General features: G+C 56.0%; 1 protein-coding gene across 1 annotated transcript in view; it reads left to right on the top strand.

Moving 5' to 3' along the window:
* Positions 1–24,521, top strand: part of PRODH (proline dehydrogenase 1) — a 71,165-nt gene that overhangs the window by 26,961 nt on the left and 19,683 nt on the right. Inside the window, exons 6-10 of the mRNA XM_078883563.1 lie at positions 16,504–16,620; positions 18,356–18,435; positions 20,670–20,751; positions 21,753–21,845; positions 23,763–23,909. Of these exons, the coding sequence (XP_078739689.1) occupies positions 16,504–16,620; positions 18,356–18,435; positions 20,670–20,751; positions 21,753–21,845; positions 23,763–23,909 (519 nt within the window). The remainder of the gene's footprint in view (positions 1–16,503; positions 16,621–18,355; positions 18,436–20,669; positions 20,752–21,752; positions 21,846–23,762; positions 23,910–24,521) is intronic.

Raw genomic sequence — 24,521 nt, 5'->3', positions numbered from 1 at the left:
CCAACTCACCCACCAACTCACCCACCCACTCACCCACCCACCCACCCACTCACTCACTCACTCACCCACCAACCCACTCACCCACCCACTCACCCACCCACTCACCCACCAACCCACTCACCCACCCACTCACCCACCCACTCACCCACTCACCCACCAACCCACTCACCCACCAACCCACCCACCAACTCACCCACCCACCAACCCACTCACCCACCAACCCACTCACCCACCAACCCACTCACCCACCAACCCACTCACCCACCAACTCACCCACCAACCAACCCACCAACTCACCCACCCACCCACTCACCAACCCACTTACTCACCAACCCACTCACTCACCAACCCACTCACTCACCAACCCACTCACCCACCAACCCACTCACCCACCAACCCACTCACCCACCAACCCACTCACCCACCAACCCACCCACCCACTCACTCACCCACCAACCAACCCACCCACCAACCCACCCACTCACCCACCAACCCACCCACTCACTCACCCACCAACCAACCAACCCACCCACCAACCCACCCACTCACCCACCCACCCACTCACCCACCAACCCACTCACCCACCCACCAACCCACCCACCCACTCACTCACCCACCAACCCACCCACTCACCCACTCACCCACCAACCAACCCACCCACTCACCCACCCACCCACCAACCCACCCACTCACCCACCAACCCACTCACCCACCCACCCACTCACCCACCAACCCACTCACCCACCCACCAACCCACCCACCCACCCACCAACCCACCCACCCACCCACTCACTCACCCACCAACCAACCCACCCACCAACCCACCCACTCACCCACTCACCCACCAACTCACCCACCAACCCATTCACCCACCCACCAACCCACCCACTCACCCACCAACCCACTCACCCACCCACTCACCCACCAACCCACTCACCCACCCACCAACCCACCCACCAACCCACCCACCCACTCACTCACCCACCAACCCACTCACCCACCCACCAACCCACCCACTCACCCACCAACCAACCCACCCACTCACCCACCCACCAACCCACCCACCCACTCACCCACCAACCCACTCACCCACCCACCAACCCACCCACTCACCCACTCACCCACCAACCAACCCACCCACCAACCCACTCACCCACTCACCCACCAACCCACTCACCCACCCACCAACCCACCCACTCACCCACTCACCCACCAACCAACCCACCCACCCACCCACTCACCCACCAACCCACTCACCCACTCACCCACCAACCCACTCACCCACCCACCAACCCACCCACTCACCCACTCACCCACTCACCCACTCACCCACCCACCAACCCACCCACCCACCCACCCACTCACCCACCAACCCACTCACCCACCCACCAACCCACCCACTCACCCACTCACCCACCAACCAACCCACCCACCAACCCACTCACCCACTCACCCACCAACCCACTCACCCACTCACCCACCAACCCACTCACCCACCCACCAACCCACCCACTCACCCACTCACCCACCAACCAACCCACCCACCAACCAACCCACTCACCAACCCACCCACCAACCCACCCACCCACCAACCCACCCACCCACTCACCCACCCACCCACCAACCCACCCACCAACCCACCCACCAACCTACTCACCCACCAACCCACTCACCAACCAACCCACCCACCAACCCACCCACCCACTCATCCACCCACCCACTCACCCACCAACCCACCCACCCACCAACCCACTCACTCACCCACCAATCCACCCACTCACCCACCCACCCACCAACCCACTCACCCACTCACCCACCCACCCACTCACCCACCAACCCACCCACCAACCCACCCACCCACTCACCCACCCACCCACCAACTCACCCACCCTCCAACTCACCCACTCACCCACCCACCCCCTCTGTGTGTGGTAGCCACAGTGCCGGTAGCCTTCATACAGTCCCTCCAGTAAAACGCGATGATGCGATCGCAAGATTTCACGCAAAATCAGCCAAAGTCCGCATATTTATGCGGGGGGCGCGTTTTTTCAAATACGCCGCACTTTCGCCGCATAAATTGCAGATTTCCGCGCGCAAAATATGCGGGCTTGCATGATTTCATAATCCCCGCGTTTTCGTTGCCAAAAGTCGCATATATCTTAGCAGAAAGTTGAAAAGTGTTGCGTTTACTTCACACAAGCGCAGCCATTTCCCCTGTTGCCATGGGAAAGTTATGAAGTGACGTGACTCATTACGCGACATCATTGAAAAGCTGCAAACCCCGCGATGCCAATGAAACCATGATGAAGCCCGCACATCTTTCTCATTTGCCAACAAACATAAGCGCAAAAGACCGCGCAAAGCAGTTCCCCAGTGTGTTACATGACAGTGGGGGCAAATTATTTTGCATAGCTACCTCTGTAAAACAGGAAGCACACATTTTATTTTTTAAATATTTTATTTATTCATTTTTACAGAAGTTGTAGCATATTCATTTTGTAAAGCTACAGAACTTGTTCGACTCAATGTTTTGTAAGTTTGAGCCATCTGTTTGTTAAGGTCTGAAATAAAACAAGATGAGAACTTAAATATTCCCAGCACTTTCTGTGATGTAGTAGTATGCTTGCTTATCATAGGAAGTAATAAGAAATGACTCTTTACATTAAAGTAGTAGCCTAGTGAATAGGGTGTTGGGGGAATCACTTTTTTTTCTCTTTTTCATCAAACCGCAGTTTTTGCAAGTTCCCGCAATTTAATCGCGTAAAATTGCATAAATATCCCGCATATTCCATCGCATTTTTTAAGAAAACGTGCCGCATGATCAACGATTTTTGCCCGCAACAATCACCAAAAAACTCCGCGTTTTTCTGGAGGGACTGTTCATAGGCAGTGCTGCTACTCGCTACCAACAGCACTTGCCCCTACAGCCTGTTGAGGCTGTACGGGGGGGGGGGGATCTTTGTCTGTGTATCTGCGTGTATCTCTATTCTCGCTCTGAGTCACCCACCCACCACCACCACGACCCACCCACCCACCACCACCACGACCCACCCACGACCCACCCACCCACCACCACCACCACGACCCACCCACCCACCACCCACCCACCACCCACCACCCACCCACCACCACCACCACGACCCACCCACCCACCACCCACCCACCACCACCACGACCCACCCACCCACCACCACCACCCATCACCACGACCCACCCACCCACCACCACCCTCCCACCACCACCACGACCCATCCACCCACCCACCACCACCACCACCCATCACCACGACCCACCCACCCACCACCACCACGACCCACCCACCACCACCACCACCCATCACCCACCACCACCACCCACCACCACCCACCCACCACCACCACCCACCACCACCACCACCCACCCACCCACCCACAACTCGTCATCGTTGTGCAAGGACAGAAATTAACACGCTTAGCAAACGCCCTTGAATTTGGCCAATCAGCCGGAGGCGCTGATACACACCCCCCACACGCTCGCTTGCACACTTACACTGACACACACACTCACACACTTACACTGACACACACACTCACACTGATACACTTCCACTGACACACACACACTTACACATAAACACACACACACACTTACATAAACACACACACTGACACATACACTGATGTAAACACACACACACACACTTACACATAAACACACACTCACACACACACTTACACACACACTCACACACACTTACACATAAACACACACACTGACACACTTACATAAACACACACACTGACACATACACTGATGTAAACACACACACACACTTACACATAAACACACTCACACACACACTTACACACACACTCACACACACTTACACATAAACACACACACTGACACACTTACATAAACACACACACTGACACATACACTGATGTAAACACACACACACACTTACACATAAACACACTCACACACACACTTACACACACACTCACACACACTTACACATAAACACACACACTGACACACACACTGATGTAAACACACACACACACACACACTTACACATAAACACACACTCACACACACACTTACACACACACTCACACACACTTACACATAAACACACACACTGACACACTTACATAAACACACACACTGACACATACACTGATGTAAACACACACACACACTTACACATAAACACACTCACACACACACTCACACACACTTACACATAAACACACACACTGACACACACACTGACACACTCACACACACTTATATAAACACACACACTGACACACACTTACATAAACACACACTCACACACTTACACTGACACACACACTCACACACTTACACTGACACACACACTCACACACACTTACACTGACACACACACACACTTACATAAACACACACTGACACACACACACTGACACACACTGACACACACAATAACACACACACACTGACACACTGACACACACACTAACACACACACTCACACATACACTCACACACACACTCACACACACACTGACACACACACTGACACACTGACACACACACTAACACACACACTCACACACATTGACACACACACACTGACACACACACACTGACACACTGACACACACACTAACACACACTCACACATACACTCACACACACACTGACACACACACTCACACACACACTCACACACACACTGACACACACACTGACACACTGACACACACACTAAAACACACACTCACACACATTGACACACACACACTGACACACACACACTGACACACTGACACACACACTAACACACACTCACACATACACTCACACACACACTGACACACACACTGACACACACTCACACACACTGACACACACACACTGACACACTGACACACACACTAACACACACACTCACACACACTGACACACTGACACACACACTAACACACACACTCACACATACACTCACACACACACTGACACACACTCACACACACTGACACACACACACTGACACACTAACACACACACTAACACACACACTCACACACACTTACATAAACACACACTCACACACTTACACTGACACACACACAAACAGCACACACTCACACACTGACGTAAATACACACTCTCACACACACACACTCACGTAAACATACACTCACACCCTGACACACACACACTGACACACTGACACACACACTAACACACTCACACACACACTCACACACACTGACACACACACACTGACACACACACACTGACACACTGACACACACTAACACACACACTCACACACACTGACACACACACACTGACACACACACACTGACACACTGACACACACTAACACACACACTCACACATACACTCACACACACACACTGACACACACACTGACACACACACTCACACACACTGACACACACACTGACACACTGACACACACACTAACACACTCACACACACTGACACACACACACTGACACACACACACTGACACACTGACACACACACTAACACACACACTCACACATACACTCACACACACACTGACACACACACTGACACACACTGACACACACACACTGACACACTGACACACACACTAACACACACACACTGACACACTGACACACACACTAACACACACACTCACACATACACTCACACACACACTGACACACACTGACACACTCACACACACTGACACACACACACTGACACACACACTAACACACACTCACACACACTGACACACTGACACACACACTAACACACACACTCACACATACACTCACACACACACTGACACACACTGACACACACACTCACACACACTGACACACACACACTGACACACTGACACACACACTAACACACACTCACACACACTGACACACTGACACACACACTAACACACACACTCACACATACACTCACACACACACTGACACACACTGACACACACACTCACACACACTGACACACACACACTGACACACACACTCACACACACACTCACACACACACTGACACACACACTGACACACACACTCACACACACTGACACACACACACTGACACACTGACACACACACTAACACACACTCACACACACTTACATAAACACACACTCACACACTTACGCTGACACACACACACAGCACACACTCACACACTGACGTAAATACACACTCTCACACACACACACTCACATAAACATACACTCACACACTGACACACACATAAACATACACTCACACACACACGTAAAAATACACTCGCACACACACACATACACACACACTCACGTAAACATCACACACCCCCACCCACTCACACTCGCACACACTGACACACACATAAACATACACTCACTCACACACACACTTAAAAATACACTCGCGCACACACACACATACATAAACACACACTCATATACACACACACTCACGTAAACATCTCACACTCGCACACACTGACACACACACTGACACACACATAAACATACACTCACTCACACACACACACATAAAAATACACTCACTCACACTCGCACACACTGACACACACACTGACACACACATAAACATACACTCACTCACACACACACATAAACACACACACACACTGACACACACAAACATACACTCACACACACACTTACATAAACACACACACTGACACACACACAAACATACACTCACTCACACACACACATAAACACACACACACACTGACACACACACTGACACACACATAAACATACACTCACTCACACACACACATAAACACACACACACACTGACACACATAAACATACACTCACACACACACTTACATAAACACACACACACTGACACACACAAACACACACTCACACACACATAAACATCACACACACCCCCACCCACTCACACTCGCACACAGTGACACAAAGACAAAGATCCCCCGTATAGCCTTAACAGACTGTAGGGGCAAGTGCTGTTAGCGAGCACCTATGAAGGCCGGCACGGCACACGAGGGGGTGGGTGGCCAGCACCACGCCCGGCCGCCTTTGTCTCCCCAGTGGCGATGTTTACTACACACCGCACCAGGTACTCATTTGAGGCTGAGTTGACCTAGGGGAGGCCCAGGATAATCGCTGTCACTGGTGTTGGCCGTGAGCGGGAATAGATGTGGGGTGACCCGGGTTCACAGCGCAGCGCTAACCACTCACTCCCACAGTCACAAACATCCACCCACTCACACCACTCACTCACTCCCACAGTCACAAACATCCACCCACTCACACCACTCACTCACTCCCACAGTCACAAACATCCACCCACTCACACCACTCACTCACTCCCACAGTCACAAACATCCACCCACTCACACCACTCACTCACTCCCACAGTCACAAACATCCACCCACTCACACCACTCACTCACTTCCACAGTCACAAACATCCACCCACTCACACCACTCACTCACTCCCACAGTCACAAACATCCACCCACTCACACCACACCCACTCACTCCCACAGTCACAAACATCCACCCACTCACACCACACCCACTCACTCCCACAGTCACAAACATCCACCCACTCACACCACTCACTCACTCCCACAGTCACAAACATCCACCCACTCACACCACTCACTCACTCTCACAGTCACAAACATCCACCCACTCACACCACTCACTCACTCCCACAGTCACAAACATCCACCCACTCACACCACTCACTCACTCCCACAGTCACAAACATCCACCCACTCACACCACACCCACTCTCACTCACCCACCCATCCATCCACCCACTCACACCACACCCACTCTCACTCACCCACCCATCCATCCACCCACTCACACCACACCCACTCACTCCCACAGTCACAAACATCCACCCACTCACACCACTCACTCACTCCCACAGTCACAAACATCCACCCACTCACACCACTCACTCACTCCCACAGTCACAAACATCCACCCACTCACACCACTCACTCACTCCCACAGTCACAAACATCCACCCACTCACACCACTCACTCACTCCCACAGTCACAAACATCCACCCACTCACACCACTCACTCACTCCCACAGTCACAAACATCCACCCACTCACACCACTCACTCACTCCCACAGTCACAAACATCCACCCACTCACACCACTCACTCACTCCCACAGTCACAAACATCCACCCACTCACACCACTCACTCACTCCCACAGTCACAAACATCCACCCACTCACACCACTCACTCACTCCCACAGTCACAAACATCCACCCACTCACACCACTCACTCACTCCCACAGTCACAAACATCCACCCACTCACACCACTCACTCACTCCCACAGTCACAAACATCCACCCACTCACACCACACCCACTCTCACTCACCCACCCATCCATCCACCCACTCACACCACACCCACTCACTCCCACAGTCACAAACATCCACCCACTCACACCACACCCACTCACTCCCACAGTCACAAACATCCACCCACTCACTCACCCACTCACTCACTCCCACAGTCACAAACATCCACCCACTCACACCACACCCACTCACTCACTCACCCACTCACTCACCCACCCATCCACCCACTCACTCACTCCCACAGTCACAAACATCCACCCACTCACACCACAAACAAAGATCCCCCGTATAGCCTTAACAGACTGTAGGGGCAAGTGCTGTTAGCGAGCACCTATGAAGGCCGGAACGGTACACGAGGGGGTGGGTGGCCAGCACCACGCCCGACCGCCTTTGTCTCCTCAGTGGCGATGTTTACACACCGCCCAAGGTACTCATTTAAGGCTGAGTCGACCTAGGGGAGGCCCAGGACCGGTTCAGATAATCGTCACTGGTGTTAGCCGTGAGCGGGAATCGAACCCAGGTCGCCAGGTTCATAGCGCAGCGCGCTAACCGCTACACTACCGCTCCCCACTCACTCACCCACCCATCCATCCACCCACTCACATCCACCCACTCACTCACTCCCACAGTCACAAACATCCACCCACTCACACCACACCCACTCACTCACCCACCCATCCATCCACCCACTCACCCCACTCACTCACACCCACCCACTCACACCCACCCACTCACTCACCCACCCACCCATCCACCCACTCACTCACTCCCACAGTCACAAACATCCACCCACCCACCCATCCACCCACTCACACCACACCCACTCACTCACCCACCCATCCATCCACCCACTCACCCCACTCACTCACTCCCACAGTCACAAACATCCACCCACTCACTCACCCACCCACTCTCACTCACCCAACCATCCACCCACTCACATCCACCCACTCACTCACTCCCACAGTCACAAACATCCACCCACTCACACCACACCCACTCACTCACCCACCCATCCATCCACCCACTCACCCCACTCACTCACTCCCACAGTCACAAACATCCACCCACTCACACCCACCCACTCACTCACCCACCCACCCATCCACCCACTCACTCACTCCCACAGTCACAAACATCCACCCACTCACACCCACCCACTCACTCACCCACCCACCCATCCACCCACTCACTCACTCACTCCCACAGTCACAAACATCCACCCACTCACACCACACCCACTCACTCACCCACCCATCCATCCACCCACTCACCCCACTCACTCACTCCCACAGTCACAAACATCCACCCACTCACTCACCCACCCACTCTCACTCACCCAACCATCCACCCACTCACATCCACCCACTCACTCACTCCCACAGTCACAAACATCCACCCACTCACACCACACCCACTCACTCACCCACCCATCCATCCACCCACTCACCCCACTCACTCACTCCCACAGTCACAAACATCCACCCACTCACACCCACCCACTCACTCACCCACCCATCCACCCACTCACTCACTCCCACAGTCACAAACATCCACCCACTCACACCCACCCACTCACTCACCCACCCACCCATCCACCCACTCACTCACTCCCACAGTCACAAACATCCACCCACTCACACCACACCCACTCACTCACCCACCCATCCATCCACCCACTCACCCCACTCATCCACCCACTCACTCACCCACCCACTCACATCCACCCACTCACACCCACCCACTCACACCCACCCACTCACTCACCCACCCACCCATCCACCCACTCACTCACTCCCACAGTCACAAACATCCACCCACTCACACCCACCCACTCACTCACCCACCCACTCACACCACACCCACTCACTCACCCACCCACCCATCCACCCACTCACTCACTCCCACAGTCACAAACATCCACCCACTCACACCCACCCACTCACACCACACCCACTCACACCCACCCACTCACACCCACCCATCCACCCACTCACACCCAGTCACTCACACCACACCCACCCACTCACACCCACCCACCCACTCACCCATTCACCCATCCACCCACTCACCCCACTCATCCACCCACTCACTCACCCACCCACCCATCCACCCACTCACACCCATCCATGTGCCCACTTATCCACCCCTGTATCCACCCACTCACACCCACCCACCCACTCACACCACACCCACTCACCCATCCACCCACTCACACCACACCCACTCACTCCACACCCACTCACTCACCCACCCACTCACTCACCCACCCACCCACCCACCCACTCACACCCACCCACTCACTCCCACAGTCACAAACATCCACCCACTCACACCCACCCATCCACCCACCCACTCACACAACACCCACTCACACCACACCCACTCACCCACCCACCCACTCACACCCACCCACCCATCTGCCCACCCATCTGCCCACTCACACCACACCCACTCACACCACACCCACTCACACCTACCCACTCACTCACCCACCCACCCATCCACCCACTTACCCACCCCTGTATCCACCCACTCAGGCCACTCATCCACCCACTCACTCACCCATCCACCCACTGAACCACCCACCTACCTCCCCACTCACCCACCCACTCACCCACCCAGTCACCCACCCACTCACCCACCCAGTCATCCACCCACTCACCCACCCACTCACCCACCCAGTCACCCACCCACTCACCCACCCAGTCATCCACCCACTCACCCACCCAGTCACCCACCCACCTATCCGCCCACTCAACCACCCACTCAACCACCCACCTACCTACCCACCCACTCGTCCATCTACTCGTCCACCTACTCAACCCACTCAACCACCCACCCACTCAACCACTCACCTACCCACCCACTCAACCACCCACCCACTCAACCACCTACCTACCCACCCACTCGTCCATCTACTCGTCCACCTACTCAACCCACTCAACCACCCACCCACTCAACCACCCACCTACCCACCCACTCAACCACCCACCCACTCAACCACCCACCTACCCACCCACTTGTCCGCCTACTCGCCCGCCTACTCAACCCACCAAACCCCCCCACTCACCCACTCACTCACCCATCCACTCACCCACCCACCCAGCCGCCCACTCTGAGAATCTGTATGGCAAAGGTGGCATCAATCTCTCCCTCCCCTCCCCCCTCTCTCCCCCCTCTCCCCACCCCACCTCTCTCACACTTCTGTAGTTGGCTGAGAGTCGCCGTTTCTCAAACTCTTGACAGATGTTTCGATTAAAAGCTTCTTTCGTGACTGCAGGGATTCATCTTCTTGGTTTTTTCGGCAAAGTCATCACGTAGAAGGGAAATAATAAAATAATAAAAATAAAACATAATAAAGTATAATTCTCACGACGTTTCGGCCACAACGCAAGCAGCCGTCCTCAGGTGGAGAACAGGTCTGTCAAGTAGACAGTCTGAATGAGACTCAGTCAGACCTGTTCTCCACCTGAAGACGGCTGCTTGCGTTGTGGCCGAAACGTCGTGAGAATTATTTTATGATGTTTTATTTTTCTTATTTTATTATTTTCCTTCTACGTGGTGACGTTACCGAAAGAACCAAGAAGATCTTGACAGATGATGGTGCCCACTCATGTTGAGAACGATGACTTGGACCCATGTGTCACCAGAAACATGTTGTACAGGGACTCCTCCTATACTTGACAACGGTGGACTTGCGGTCTTTCATAGATACGAACAAAACTTGTCAATGTACGGTCGTAAATTCAACCGCCCCACGCAATAAATGGCGGTGGTGGCATCTACATCTGTAGATCGTGAAGAACCAGTGGCGTCTACATCTGTAGAACGTGAAGAACCAGTGGCATATACATATGCAGAATGTGAAGAACCAGTGGCATCTACAGAACGTGAAGAACCAGTGGCATCTACATCTGTAGAATGTAAAGAATCAGTGGCATCTGCAGAACTTGAAGAACCAGTGGCATCTGCATCTGTAGAACGTGAAGAACCAGTGGCGTCTACATCTGTAGAACGTGAAGAACCAGTGGCATCTGCAGAACGTGAAGAACCAGTGGCGTCTACATCTGTAGAATGTGAAGAACCAGTGGCATCTGCAGAACGTGAAGAACCAGTGGCGTCTACATCTGTAGATCATGAAGAACCAGTGGCATCTACATCTGTAGAACGTGAAGAACCAGTGGCATCTACATCTGTAGAACGTGAAGAACCAGTGGCATCTACATCTGTAGATCGTGAAGAACCAGTGGCATCTACATCTGTAGAACGTGAAGAACCAGTGGCATCTACATCTGTAGATCGTGAAGAACCAGTGGCATCTACATCTGTAGAACGTGAAGAACCAGTGGCATCTACATCTGCAGAACGTGAAGAACCAGTGGCATCTACATCTGTAGAACGTGAAGAACCAGTGGCATCTACATCTGTAGAACGTGAAGAACCAGTGGCATCTACATCTGCAGAACGTGAAGAACCAGTGGCATCTACATCTGCAGAACGTGAAGAACTAGTGGCATCTACATCTGTAGAACGTGAAGAACCAGTGGCATCTACATCTGCAGATCGTGAAGAACCAGTGGCATCTACATCTGTAGAACGTGAAGAACCAGTGGCATCTACATCTGTAGATCGTGAAGAACCAGTGGAATCTACATCTGTAGAACGTGAAGAACCAGTGGCATCTACATCTGTAGAACGTGAAGAACCAGTGGCATCTACATATGTAGATCGTGAAGAACCAGTGGAATCTACATCTGTAGAACGTGAAGAACCAGTGGCATCTACATCTGTAGAACGTGAAGAACCAGTGGCATCTACATCTGTAGATCGTGAAGAACCAGTGGCATCTACATCTGTAGAACGTGAAGAACCAGTGGCATCTACATCTGTAGATCGTGAAGAACCAGTGGCATCTACATCTGTAGAACGTGAAGAACCAGTGGCATCTACATCTGCAGAACGTGAAGAACCAGTGGCATCTACATCTGTAGAACGTGAAGAACCAGTGGCATCTACATCTGTAGAACGTGAAGAACCAGTGGCATCTACATCTGCAGAACGTGAAGAACCAGTGGCATCTACATCTGCAGAACGTGAAGAACCAGTGGCATCTACATCTACAGAACGTGAAGAACTAGTGGCATCTACATCTGTAGAACGTGAAGAACCAGTGGAATCTACATCTGCAGAACGTGAAAAACCAGTGGCATCTACATCTGCAGAACGTGAAGAACCAGTGGCATCTACATCTACAGAACGTGAAGAACCAGTGGCATCTACATCTACAGAACGTGAAGAACCAGTGGCATCTACATCTACAGAACGTGAAGAACCAGTGGAAACTACATCTACAGAACGTGAAGAACCAGTGGCATCTACATCTGTAGAATGTAAAGAACCAGTGGCATCTACATCTACAGAACGTGAAGAACCAGTGGCATCTGTAGAATGTGAAGAACCAGTCGCATTTGCATCTACAGAACGCGAAGAGCCAATGGCATCTACATCTGCAGAACATGAAGAACCAGTGGCATCTACATCTGCAGAACGTGAAGAACCAGTGGCATCTACATCTGTAGAATGTAAAGAACCAGTGGCAACTACATCTACAGAACGTGAAGAACCAGTGGCATCTACATCTGCAGAACGTGAAGAACCAGTGGCATCTACATTTGCAGAACGTGAAGAACCAGTGGCATCTACATTTGCAGAACGTGAAGAACCAGTGGCATCTACTTCTGCAGAACGTGAAGAACCAGTGACATCTACATATATAGAACGTGAAGAACCAGTGGCATCTGCAGAACGTGAAGACCAGTGGCATCTACAGTGAGGGAAAAAAAGTATTTGATCCCCTGCTCATTTTGTAGGTTTGCCCACTTGCAAAGAAATGATCAGTCTCTAATTTTAATGGTAGGTTTATTTGGACAGCGAGAGACAGAATAACAACAACAACATCCAGAAAAACGCATGTCAAAAATGTTATAAATTGATTTTCATTTTAATAACCCATCCACCCATTCACTTATTCACCCACTCACCCACTCACTCACCCTCTCACCCATCCATCCACTCACTCACCCACCCACTCGCTCACTCACCCATCCACCCACCCACTCACTCACCCACTCACCCACTCACTCACCCTCTCACCCATCCATCCACTCACCCACCCACTCGCTCACTCACCCATCCACCCACTCACTCACTCACTCATCCACTCACCCACTCACCCACTCACTCACTCACCCACTCACCCACTCACTCACTCACCTACCCACTCACCCAATCACTCACCCACTCACCCACCCACTCACCCACCCACCCACTCACCCACCCACTCACCCATCCACCCACCCACTCACCCACCCACCCACTCACCCACCCACCCACTCACCCATCCACCCACCCACCCACTCACTCACTCACCCACCCACTCACTCACCCGCTCACCCGCTCACTCACCCACCCATCCACCCACCCATCCACCCACCCACCCACTCACCCACTCACTTACTCACCCACTCACCCACTCACCCACTCACTCACCCACCCACTCACCCACTCACTCACTAACCCACCCACTCACTCACTCACCCACCCACTCACCCACCCACCCACTCACCCATCCACCCACCCACCCACTCACCCATCCATCCACTCACCTATCCACCCACTCACTCACCCACCCACTCACTCACCCACTCACCCGCTCACTCATCCACCCACCCACTCACCCACTCACTTACTCACCCACTCACTCACTAACACACCCACTCACTCACTCACCCACTCACCCACCCACCCACTCACCCACCCACTCACTCACCCACCCACTCACTCACCCACTCACCCATCCACCCACCCACCCACTCACCCATCCATCCACTCACCCATCCACCCACTCACTCACTCACCCACCCACCCACTCACTCACCCACCCACCCACCCACCCACTCACTCACCCACCCACTCACCCACTCACTCACCCATCCACCCACCCACCCATCCACCCACTCACCCACCCACTCACCCACACACTCACCCATCCACCCACCCACTCACCCACCCACTCACTCACCCACCCACCCACCCACTCACCCATCCATCCACTCACCCATCCACCCACTCACTCACTCACCCACCCACTCACTCACCCACTCACCCACCCACCCACCCACCCACCCACTCACCCACTCACCCACTCACCCACCCACTCACTCACCCACCCACTCACCCACTCACTCACCCATCTACCCACCCACCCACCCATCCACCCACTCACCCACCCACCCACTCACCCACTCACTCACCCATCCACTCACCCACCCACCCACCCACTCACTCACCCACTCACCCATCCACCCACCCACCCACCCACTCACTCACTCACTTACTCACCCACTCACTCACTCACTAACACACCCACTCACTCACTCACTCACCCACTCACCCACCCACCCACTCACCCACTCACTCACCCACCCACTCACCCACTCACTCACCCATCCACCCATCCACCCACTCACCCACCCACCCACTCACCCACTCACTCACCCATCCACCCACTCACCCACCCACCCACCCACCCACTCACCCATCCATCCACTCACCCATCCACCCACTCACTCACTCACCCACCCACTCACCCACCCACCCACCCACCCACTCACCCACTCACCCACCCACCCACTCACTCACCCACCCACTCACCCACTCACTCACCCATCCACCCACTCACCCACCCACCCACTCACCCACTCACTCACCCACCCACCCACCCACCCACTCACCCACCCACCCACCCACTCACTCACCCACTCACCCATCCACCCACCCACCCACTCACCCATCCATCCACTCACCCATCCACCCACTCACTCACCCACCCACTCACTCACCCACTCACCTGCTCACTCACCCACCCATCCACCCACCCACCCACTCACTCACTCACTTACTCACCCACTCACTCACTAACACACCCACTCACTCACTCACCCACTCGCCCACCCACCCACCCACTCACTCACCCACCCACTCACCCACTCACTCACTCACTCACCCACCCACCCACCCACCCTTTCTCTCTCCCTCCCATCAGATGCAGTTCTCCGAGGTGCTGGTCAAGTGGAAGGACTTCTTCTACTCCCTGGCGGAGGAGCACGGCCAGGCCAGCAGCTCGGCACTCAAGAAGCAGCTGCAGCTACCGCAGCTGCAGGTACAGCGGCAGCAGTAGCAGCAACAGCAGTAGTAGTAGTAGCAGCAACAGCAGTAGTAGCAGCAGCATCAGTAGTAGCAGCAGCATCAGTAGTAGTAGCAGTAGTAGCAGCAGCATCAGCAGTAGTAGTAGCAGCAGTAGTAGTAGCAGCTGCAGCAGCAGCAGCAGCAGTAGTAGTAGCAGCTGCAGCAGTAGCAGCAGCAGCAGTAGTAGCAGCAGCAGTAGCAGTAGTAGCAGCAGCAGTAGCAGCAGTAGCAGTAATAGTAGTAGCAGCAGCGGCAGCAGTAGTAGCAGCAGTAGCAGCAGTAGCTTATGCAGCAGTAGTAGCAGTAGCAACAGTAGCAGCAGTAGCAGTAGCAGCAGTAGTAGCAGCAGTAGTAGCAGCAGCAGCAACAGCAGTAGCAGCAGTAGTAGTAGCAGCAGTAGTAGCAGCAGCAGCAGCAGTAGTGGTGGCAGCAGTAGCAGCAGTAGTAGTATTAGTAGCAGCAGTAGTAGTAGTAGCAGTAGCATTAGTAGCAGCAGCAGCAGTAGCATTAGTAGCAGCAGTAGCAGCAGTAGTAGCAGTAGTAGCAGTAGCAGCAGCAGCAGTAGCAGCAGCAGTAGCAGCAGTAGTAGCAGTAGTAGCAGCAGCAGTAGTAGTAGTAGCAGCAGTAGTAGCTGCAGGTACAGCAGCAGTAGAAGCAGCAGTAATAGTAGTGTCAGTAGCAGTAGTAGCAGCAGCAGTAGTAGTAGTAGCAGCAGCAGCAGCAGTAGTAGTAGTAGCAGCAGTAGTAGTAGCGGTAATAGTAGTAGTAGTATCAGTAGTAGTAGCATTAGCACAGTGGTACCACACTGCACATTAGCACCACCACCACTGCACCACCACCACACTGCCCACCACCACCACCACTGCACCACCACCACACTGCCCACCACCACCACCACCACACTGCCCACCACTACCACCACTACCACCACTGCACCACCACCACACTGCCCACCACCACACTGCCTACCACCACACTGCCCACCACCACCACTGCACCACCACCACACTGCCCACCACCACCACCACTACCACCACCACCACACTGCCTACCACCACACTGCCCACCACCACCACTGCACCACCACCACACTGCCCAACACTACCACCACTGCACCACCACCACACTGCCCACCACCACCACCACACTGCCCACCACTACCACCACTACCACCACTGCACCACCACCACACTGTCCACCACCACACTGCCTACCACCACACTGCCCACCACCACCACTGCACCACCACCACACTGCCCACCACCACCACCACTACCACCACCACCACTGCACCACCACCACACTGCCCACCACCACCACCGCACCACCACTGCACCACCACCACACTGCCCACCACCTCCACCACACCACCACCACTACCACACCACCACCACTACCATCACCACCACCAGCACCACCACCACCACCGCTCCACCACCACCACCACCGCACCACCACCACCACCACCTCCATCACCACCACCACCACCAACTCCATCACCATCACACCACCACCACCACCACCACCATCACACCACCTCCATCACCATCACACCACCACCACCACCGCACCACCACCTACACCACTACCACACCACTACCACCCCCCACCACCACCACACCACACCACCACCACCACACCACCACACTGCCCACCACCACCGCACCACCACCACCACCACTACACCACCACGCTGTGTGTACCCGCAGGAGAGTCTGGCTCGTCTGGGCATCGGCACGCGGGACGAGTGCGGAGAGTGGTTCACAGTCATGGACCGAGATCGCTCGGGGTGAGGCCCCCCCCCCCACCTCCACCCCCCCCACCATCACCCCCCCACCATCACCCCCCCACCCGCCCACCCACCTACCAACTCACCCGCCCACCCACCCACCCACTACCCCGCCCACCCACTCACTCACCCACCTACACACTTACCCACCCACACACCCACCCACACACCTACTCACCCACCCACTCACACACCCACCCACCCACTCACCCACCCACTCACACACCCCCTCACCCACCCACCCAGCCACCCACCCACCCACCCACTCACCCACGCACCCACCCACCCACACACCCACCCACCCACCCACTCACCCACCCACTCACACACCCCCTCACCCACCCACCCACTCACTCACCCACCCCCCCACCCACCCACTAACACACCCACACATCCACCTACTCACCCACCCACTCACCCACTCACCCACCCACCCAGCCACTCACCCACCCAGCCACTCACCCACTCACCCACCCACTCATCCACCCAGCCACACACTCACCCACCCACCCACTCACACACCCACACCCACCCACCCAGCCACTCACCCACTCACCCACCCACCCACCCAGCCACTCACCCACTCACCCACCCACTCACCCACCCAGCCACTCACCCACACACCCACCCACACACTCACCCACACACTCACCCACACACCCACCCACACACTCACCCACCCACCCACCCACTCACCTGCCTACCCACCCACCCACGTGTATGTGTGTGTGTGCAGAGCTGTGGACTTGCTGGAGTGGAGCCGTCTGATCGATGCCCACACACACTCGCCCACCCACCCACCCACGCACCCACACACTCACACACTCACCCACTCACCCACACACTCACTCACCCACACACTCACTCACCCACTCACCGACCCAGCCACTCACCTACCCACCTACACACCCACACACTCACCCCCACACACTCACACACCCACACACACACCCACTCACACACTCACCCACCCACCCACCCACTCACCTGCCTACCCACCCACCCACGTGTATGTGTGTGTGTGCAGAGCTGTGGACTTGCTGGAGTGGAGCCGTCTGATCGATGCCCACACACACTCACCCACCCACCCACCCACCCACGCACCCACACACTCACACACTCACCCACTCACCCACACACTCACTCACCCACACACTCACTCACCCACTCACCCACCCAGCCACTCACCTACCCACCCACGCACCCACACACTCACACACTCACCCACTCACCCACACACTCACTCACCCACACACTCACTCACCCACTCACCCACCCAGCCACTCACCTACCCACCCACGCACCCACACACTCACACACTCACCCACTCACCCACACACTCACTCACCCACACACTCACTCACCCACTCACCCACCCAGCCACTCACCTACCCACCCACACACCCACACACTCACCCCCACACACCCACACACACACCCACCCACCCGTGTGTGTGTGTGTATGTGTGTGTATGTGTGTGTGTATGTGTGTACGTGTGTGTGTATGTGTATATGTGTGTGTGTGTACGTGTGTGTGGTTGGAAACATTTAGGCTGGCCTGCCTACGATCCATCCTGGGTTTAACCAGGCTGGATTGTGTGAGGAGCTCACAAATCCTTGAAAGATCTGGGCAAAGTCCCATCGGTGAGCTCCTCCGGCAGGCAAGGCTGCGTTGGCTGGGTCATGTAGCCCGCATGCCCAGCCACCGCATGCCGAAACAGCTTTTGTTCGGCCGGATCGAGGGGGCTAAACGGGCGCGGCACGGGCTAGAGAAGAGATGGAGTGATGTGGTACAGGAGGACTTGGAGCTGAGTGGACTTGCCGATGACTGGTACCAGCGGTGTCAAGATCGGCCTCAGTGGAGGAGGCTCGTGAAGGACGCTACTGGGCAGTTGGAGGCAGTCGCCCTCCAACAACAACGGAGGGCGGAGGAGCGACGCTCACAACAACGAACGGAGCGCCGGGTGGCTAAAGCACAGCAAGTTGGTACAGTAGGGGGCACAGGTGGTGCATCAGCCAGTCATCTCGGTCAACTCGGTCAGTCGACCCGTGGCACCTGCTGGGTCTGCCCCGTGACCTCCTGCCAGCGGGCGTTCGACACTTCACGTGGCCTCAAGGTGCACTTGGCCTGGCACAAGCGTCGTGGTGACGTCACCGCCACTTAGTGGCGAATGGCGGTTGTTGTTGGTTGTTGTTGTATGTGTATATGTATGTATATGTGTGTGTGTGTGTAGAGCGGTGGACCTGCTGGAGTGGAGCCGTCTGATCGACTCCCACACGCGGATCTCCAAGCTCATGGTGGTCCCCAACCGGCAGGTGAAACTCGCAAAGCGGTACCCACTTTAGCCGCCCTGCCACGTGCTGATGGGCTCGTGCGACGGAGAGACAGAGAGAGAGAGACGTCGTCACCATCACCATCCAAAAAGCGGATAGACCACGGTCATGATGGGTCTCCCCCTAGGTCAACTCGGCCTTAAATGAGTACCTGGTGCGGTGTGTAATACACATCAGCACTGGGGGGAGACAAAGGCGGGTGGGTGGGTGAGTGGGTGGGTGGGTGAGTGGGTGAGTGGGTGGGTGGCTGGGTGGGTGAGTGAGTGGTTGGGTGGGTGAGTGGGTGGGTGGGTGGGTGGCTGGGTGGGTGGGTGAGTGGGTGAGTGAGTGGGTGGGTGGGTGGGTGAGTGGGTGGGTAGGGGGTTGAGTGGGTGAGTGGGTGGGTGGCTGGGTGGGTGGGTGGGTGTGTGTGTGGGTGAGTGGGTGGGTGGGTGAGTGGCTGGGCGAGCGAGTGGGTGGGTGAGCGAGTGAGTGGCTGGGTGGGTGGGTGGTTGAGTGAGTGTTTGTGTGGGTGAGTGTGTGGGTGAGTATGTGGGTGAGTGGCTGGGTGAGTGGGTGGGTGGGTGGGTGGGTGAGTGGCTGGGTGGGTGGGTGGGTGAGTGGCTGGTTGGGTGAGGTAGTGAGTGTTTGGGTGGGTGGGTGGGTGAGTGGGTGGGTGGGTGGCTGGGTGGGTGGATGTGTGTGTGGGTGAGTGGCTGGGTGAGTGGGTGAGTGGCTGGGTGGTTGAGTGGGTGAGTGGCTGGGTGAGTGGCTGGGTGAGTGGGTGAGTGGGTGAGTGGGTGGGTGGGTGAGTGGGTGGGTGGGTGAGTGGCTGGGTGAGTGGCTGGGTGAGTGTTTGTGTGGGTGAGTGTTTGGATGGACGTGGTTGCGTGCCGGCCTTCCTAGCCGCAGCTACTGCTGCTACTGCTGCTGCCACGGACAGCCCTTGCCCCAGCAGCGTGTGCGAGGCTACCCGGGGGACCTTTGTCTGCGTGTCTCTGCAGACGGGCCGCGTGGAGCCGCTGATGATGTCCTTTACGGACGAGGAGGAGAGGCAGATGAAGAGGATGCTCAAGAGGATGGACATCCTCGCCACGGTGACTCGCATCGTCATCATCGTCATCAGCAGTAGCAGCATCATAATCAGCAGTAGCAGCATCATCATCATCAGTAGTAGCAGCATCATCAGTAGCAGCATCATCATCATCAGTAGCAGCATCATCATCAGTAGTAGCAGCATCATCATCATCAGTAGCAGCATCATCATCAGTAGTAGCAGCATCATCATCATCAGTAGCATCATCATCATCAGTAGCAGCATCATCATCAGTAGTAGCAGTAACAACATCATCAGTGGCAGCAGTCCGCGTTGTGAATGCACGGGTTAAAGACGCCAATAAATAACCCTCCATCGTGTCTCCCCCCCACCCCGTGTCTCCCCCCCCCACCCCGTGTCTCCCCCTTGTGTCTCCCCCCCCCGTGTCTCCCCCCCCCGTGTCTCCCCCCCCCCGTGTCTCCCCCCCCCCGTGTCTCCCCCCCCCCGTGTCTCCCCCCCCCCCGTGTCTCCCCCCCCGTGTCTCCCCCGTGTCTCCCCCCCGTGTGTCCCCCGTGTCTCCCCGTGTCTCCCCCGTGTCTCCCTCCCCCCCGTGTCTCCCCCCCCCCGTGTCTCCCCCCCGTGTCTCCCCCCCCCCCGTGTCTCCCCCCCCCCGTGTCTCCCCCCCCCCCGTGTCTCCCCTCCCCCCCGTGTCTCCCCCCCCGTGTCTCCCCCCCCGTGTCTCCCCGTGTCTCCCCCGTGTCTCCCCCCCCCCCGTGTCTCCCCCCCCCCGTGTCTCCCCCCCCCCCGTGTCTCCCCTCCCCCCCGTGTCTCCCCCCCCGTGTCTCCCCCCCCGTGTCTCCCCCCCGTGTCTCCCCCCCGTGTCTCCCCCCCGTGTCTCCCCCCCGTATCTCCCCCCCGTGTCTCCCCCCCGTGTCTCCCCCCGTGTCTCCCCCGTGTCTCCCCCCCGTGTCTCCCCCCCGTGTCTCCCCCCCGTGTCTCCCCCCCGTGTCTCCCCCCCGTGTCTCCCCCCCGTGTCTCCCCCCCGTGTCTCCCCCCCGTGTCTCCCCCCCGTGTCTCCCCCCCGTGTCTCCCCCCCGTGTCTCCCCCCCCGTGTCCCGTGTCTCCCCCCCGTGTCTCCCCCCCGTGTCTCCCCCCCGTGTCTCCCCCCCGTGTCTCCCCCCCGTGTCTCCCTCCCGTGTCTCCCCCCCGTGTCTCCCCCCCGTGTCTCCCTCCCGTGTCTCCCCCCCGTGTCTCCCCCCCGTGTCTCCCCCCCGTGTCTCCCCCCCGTGTCTCCCCCCCGTGTCTCCCCCCCGTGTCTCCCCCCCGTGTCTCCCCCCCGTGTCTCCCCCCCGTGTCTCCCCCCCGTGTCTCCCCCCCGTGTCTCCCCCCCGTGTCTCCCCCCCGTGTCTCCCCCCCGTGTCTCCCTTGTGTCTCCCCCGTGTCTCCCCCGTGTCTCCCCCGTGTCCCCCCGTGTCCCCCCGTGTCCCCCCGTGTCTCCCCGTGTCCCCCCGTGTCCCCCTGTGTCTCTCCCCCCGTGTCCCCCCCGTGTCTCCCCGTGTCTCCCCCCCGTGTCTCCCCGTGTCTGCCCTGTGTCTGCCCCGTGTCTCTCCCGGTGTCTCTCCCGGTGTCTCTCCCCGTGTCTCTCCCCGTGTCTCTCCCCGTGTCTCCCCCCGTGTCTCCCCGTGTCCCCCCGTGTCTCCCCCCGTGTCTCTCCCCGTGTCTCTCCCCGTGTCTCTCCCCGTGTCTCTCCCCGTGTCTCTCCCCGTGTCTCTCCCCGTGTCTCTCCCCGTGTCTCTCCCCGTGTCTCTCCCCGTGTCTCTCCCCGTGTCTCTCCCCGTGTCTCTCCCCGTGTCTCTCCCCGTGTCTCTCCCCGTGTCTCTCCCCGTGTCTCTCCCCGTGTCTCTCCCCGTGTCTCCCCGTGTCCCCCCGTGTCCCCCCGTGTCCCCCCGTGTCCCCCCGTGTCCCCCCGTGTCTCCAGGCAGCTGTGCAGCGTGGTGTACGCCTCATGGTGGATGCTGAGCAGTCGTACTTCCAGCCGGCGATCTCGCGCCTCACCGTGGAGATGATGCGCAGCTACAACGGGCAGCGGCCAGCACTCTTCAACACGTACCAGGGGTACCTCAAGGTACACACACCAACACACATACACACATCTACATACACACACACATACATCTACACCTACATACACACACACATCAACATACACACATACACACATACACACACACCTCAACACGTACCAGGGGTACCTCAAGGTACACACACCAACACACATACACACATCTACATACACACATACACACATCTACATACACATCTACATACACACACACATACACCTACACCTACATACACACACACATCAACATACACACATCTACATACACATACACACATCTACATACACACATACACACATCTACATACACACACACCAACACACATACACACATCTACATACACACGTACACACATCTACATACACACGTACACACATCTACATACACACATACACACATCTACATACACACACACCAACACACATACACACATCTACATACACACATACACACATCTACATACACACGTAAACATACACACACATACACACACACACACATCTACATACACACACACACATCTACATGCACACACACACATCTACATGCACACACACACATACACACACATACACCTACACCTACATACACACACACACATACACACATACACA

This window comes from Lampetra fluviatilis, chromosome 71, assembly GCF_964198595.1.
Source record: "Lampetra fluviatilis chromosome 71, kcLamFluv1.1, whole genome shotgun sequence".
Classification (NCBI taxonomy): Eukaryota; Metazoa; Chordata; class Hyperoartia; order Petromyzontiformes; family Petromyzontidae; genus Lampetra; species Lampetra fluviatilis.
The sequence above is the reverse complement of the archived record's forward strand: the minus strand, read 5'-3'. Positions and strand labels throughout refer to the sequence as shown.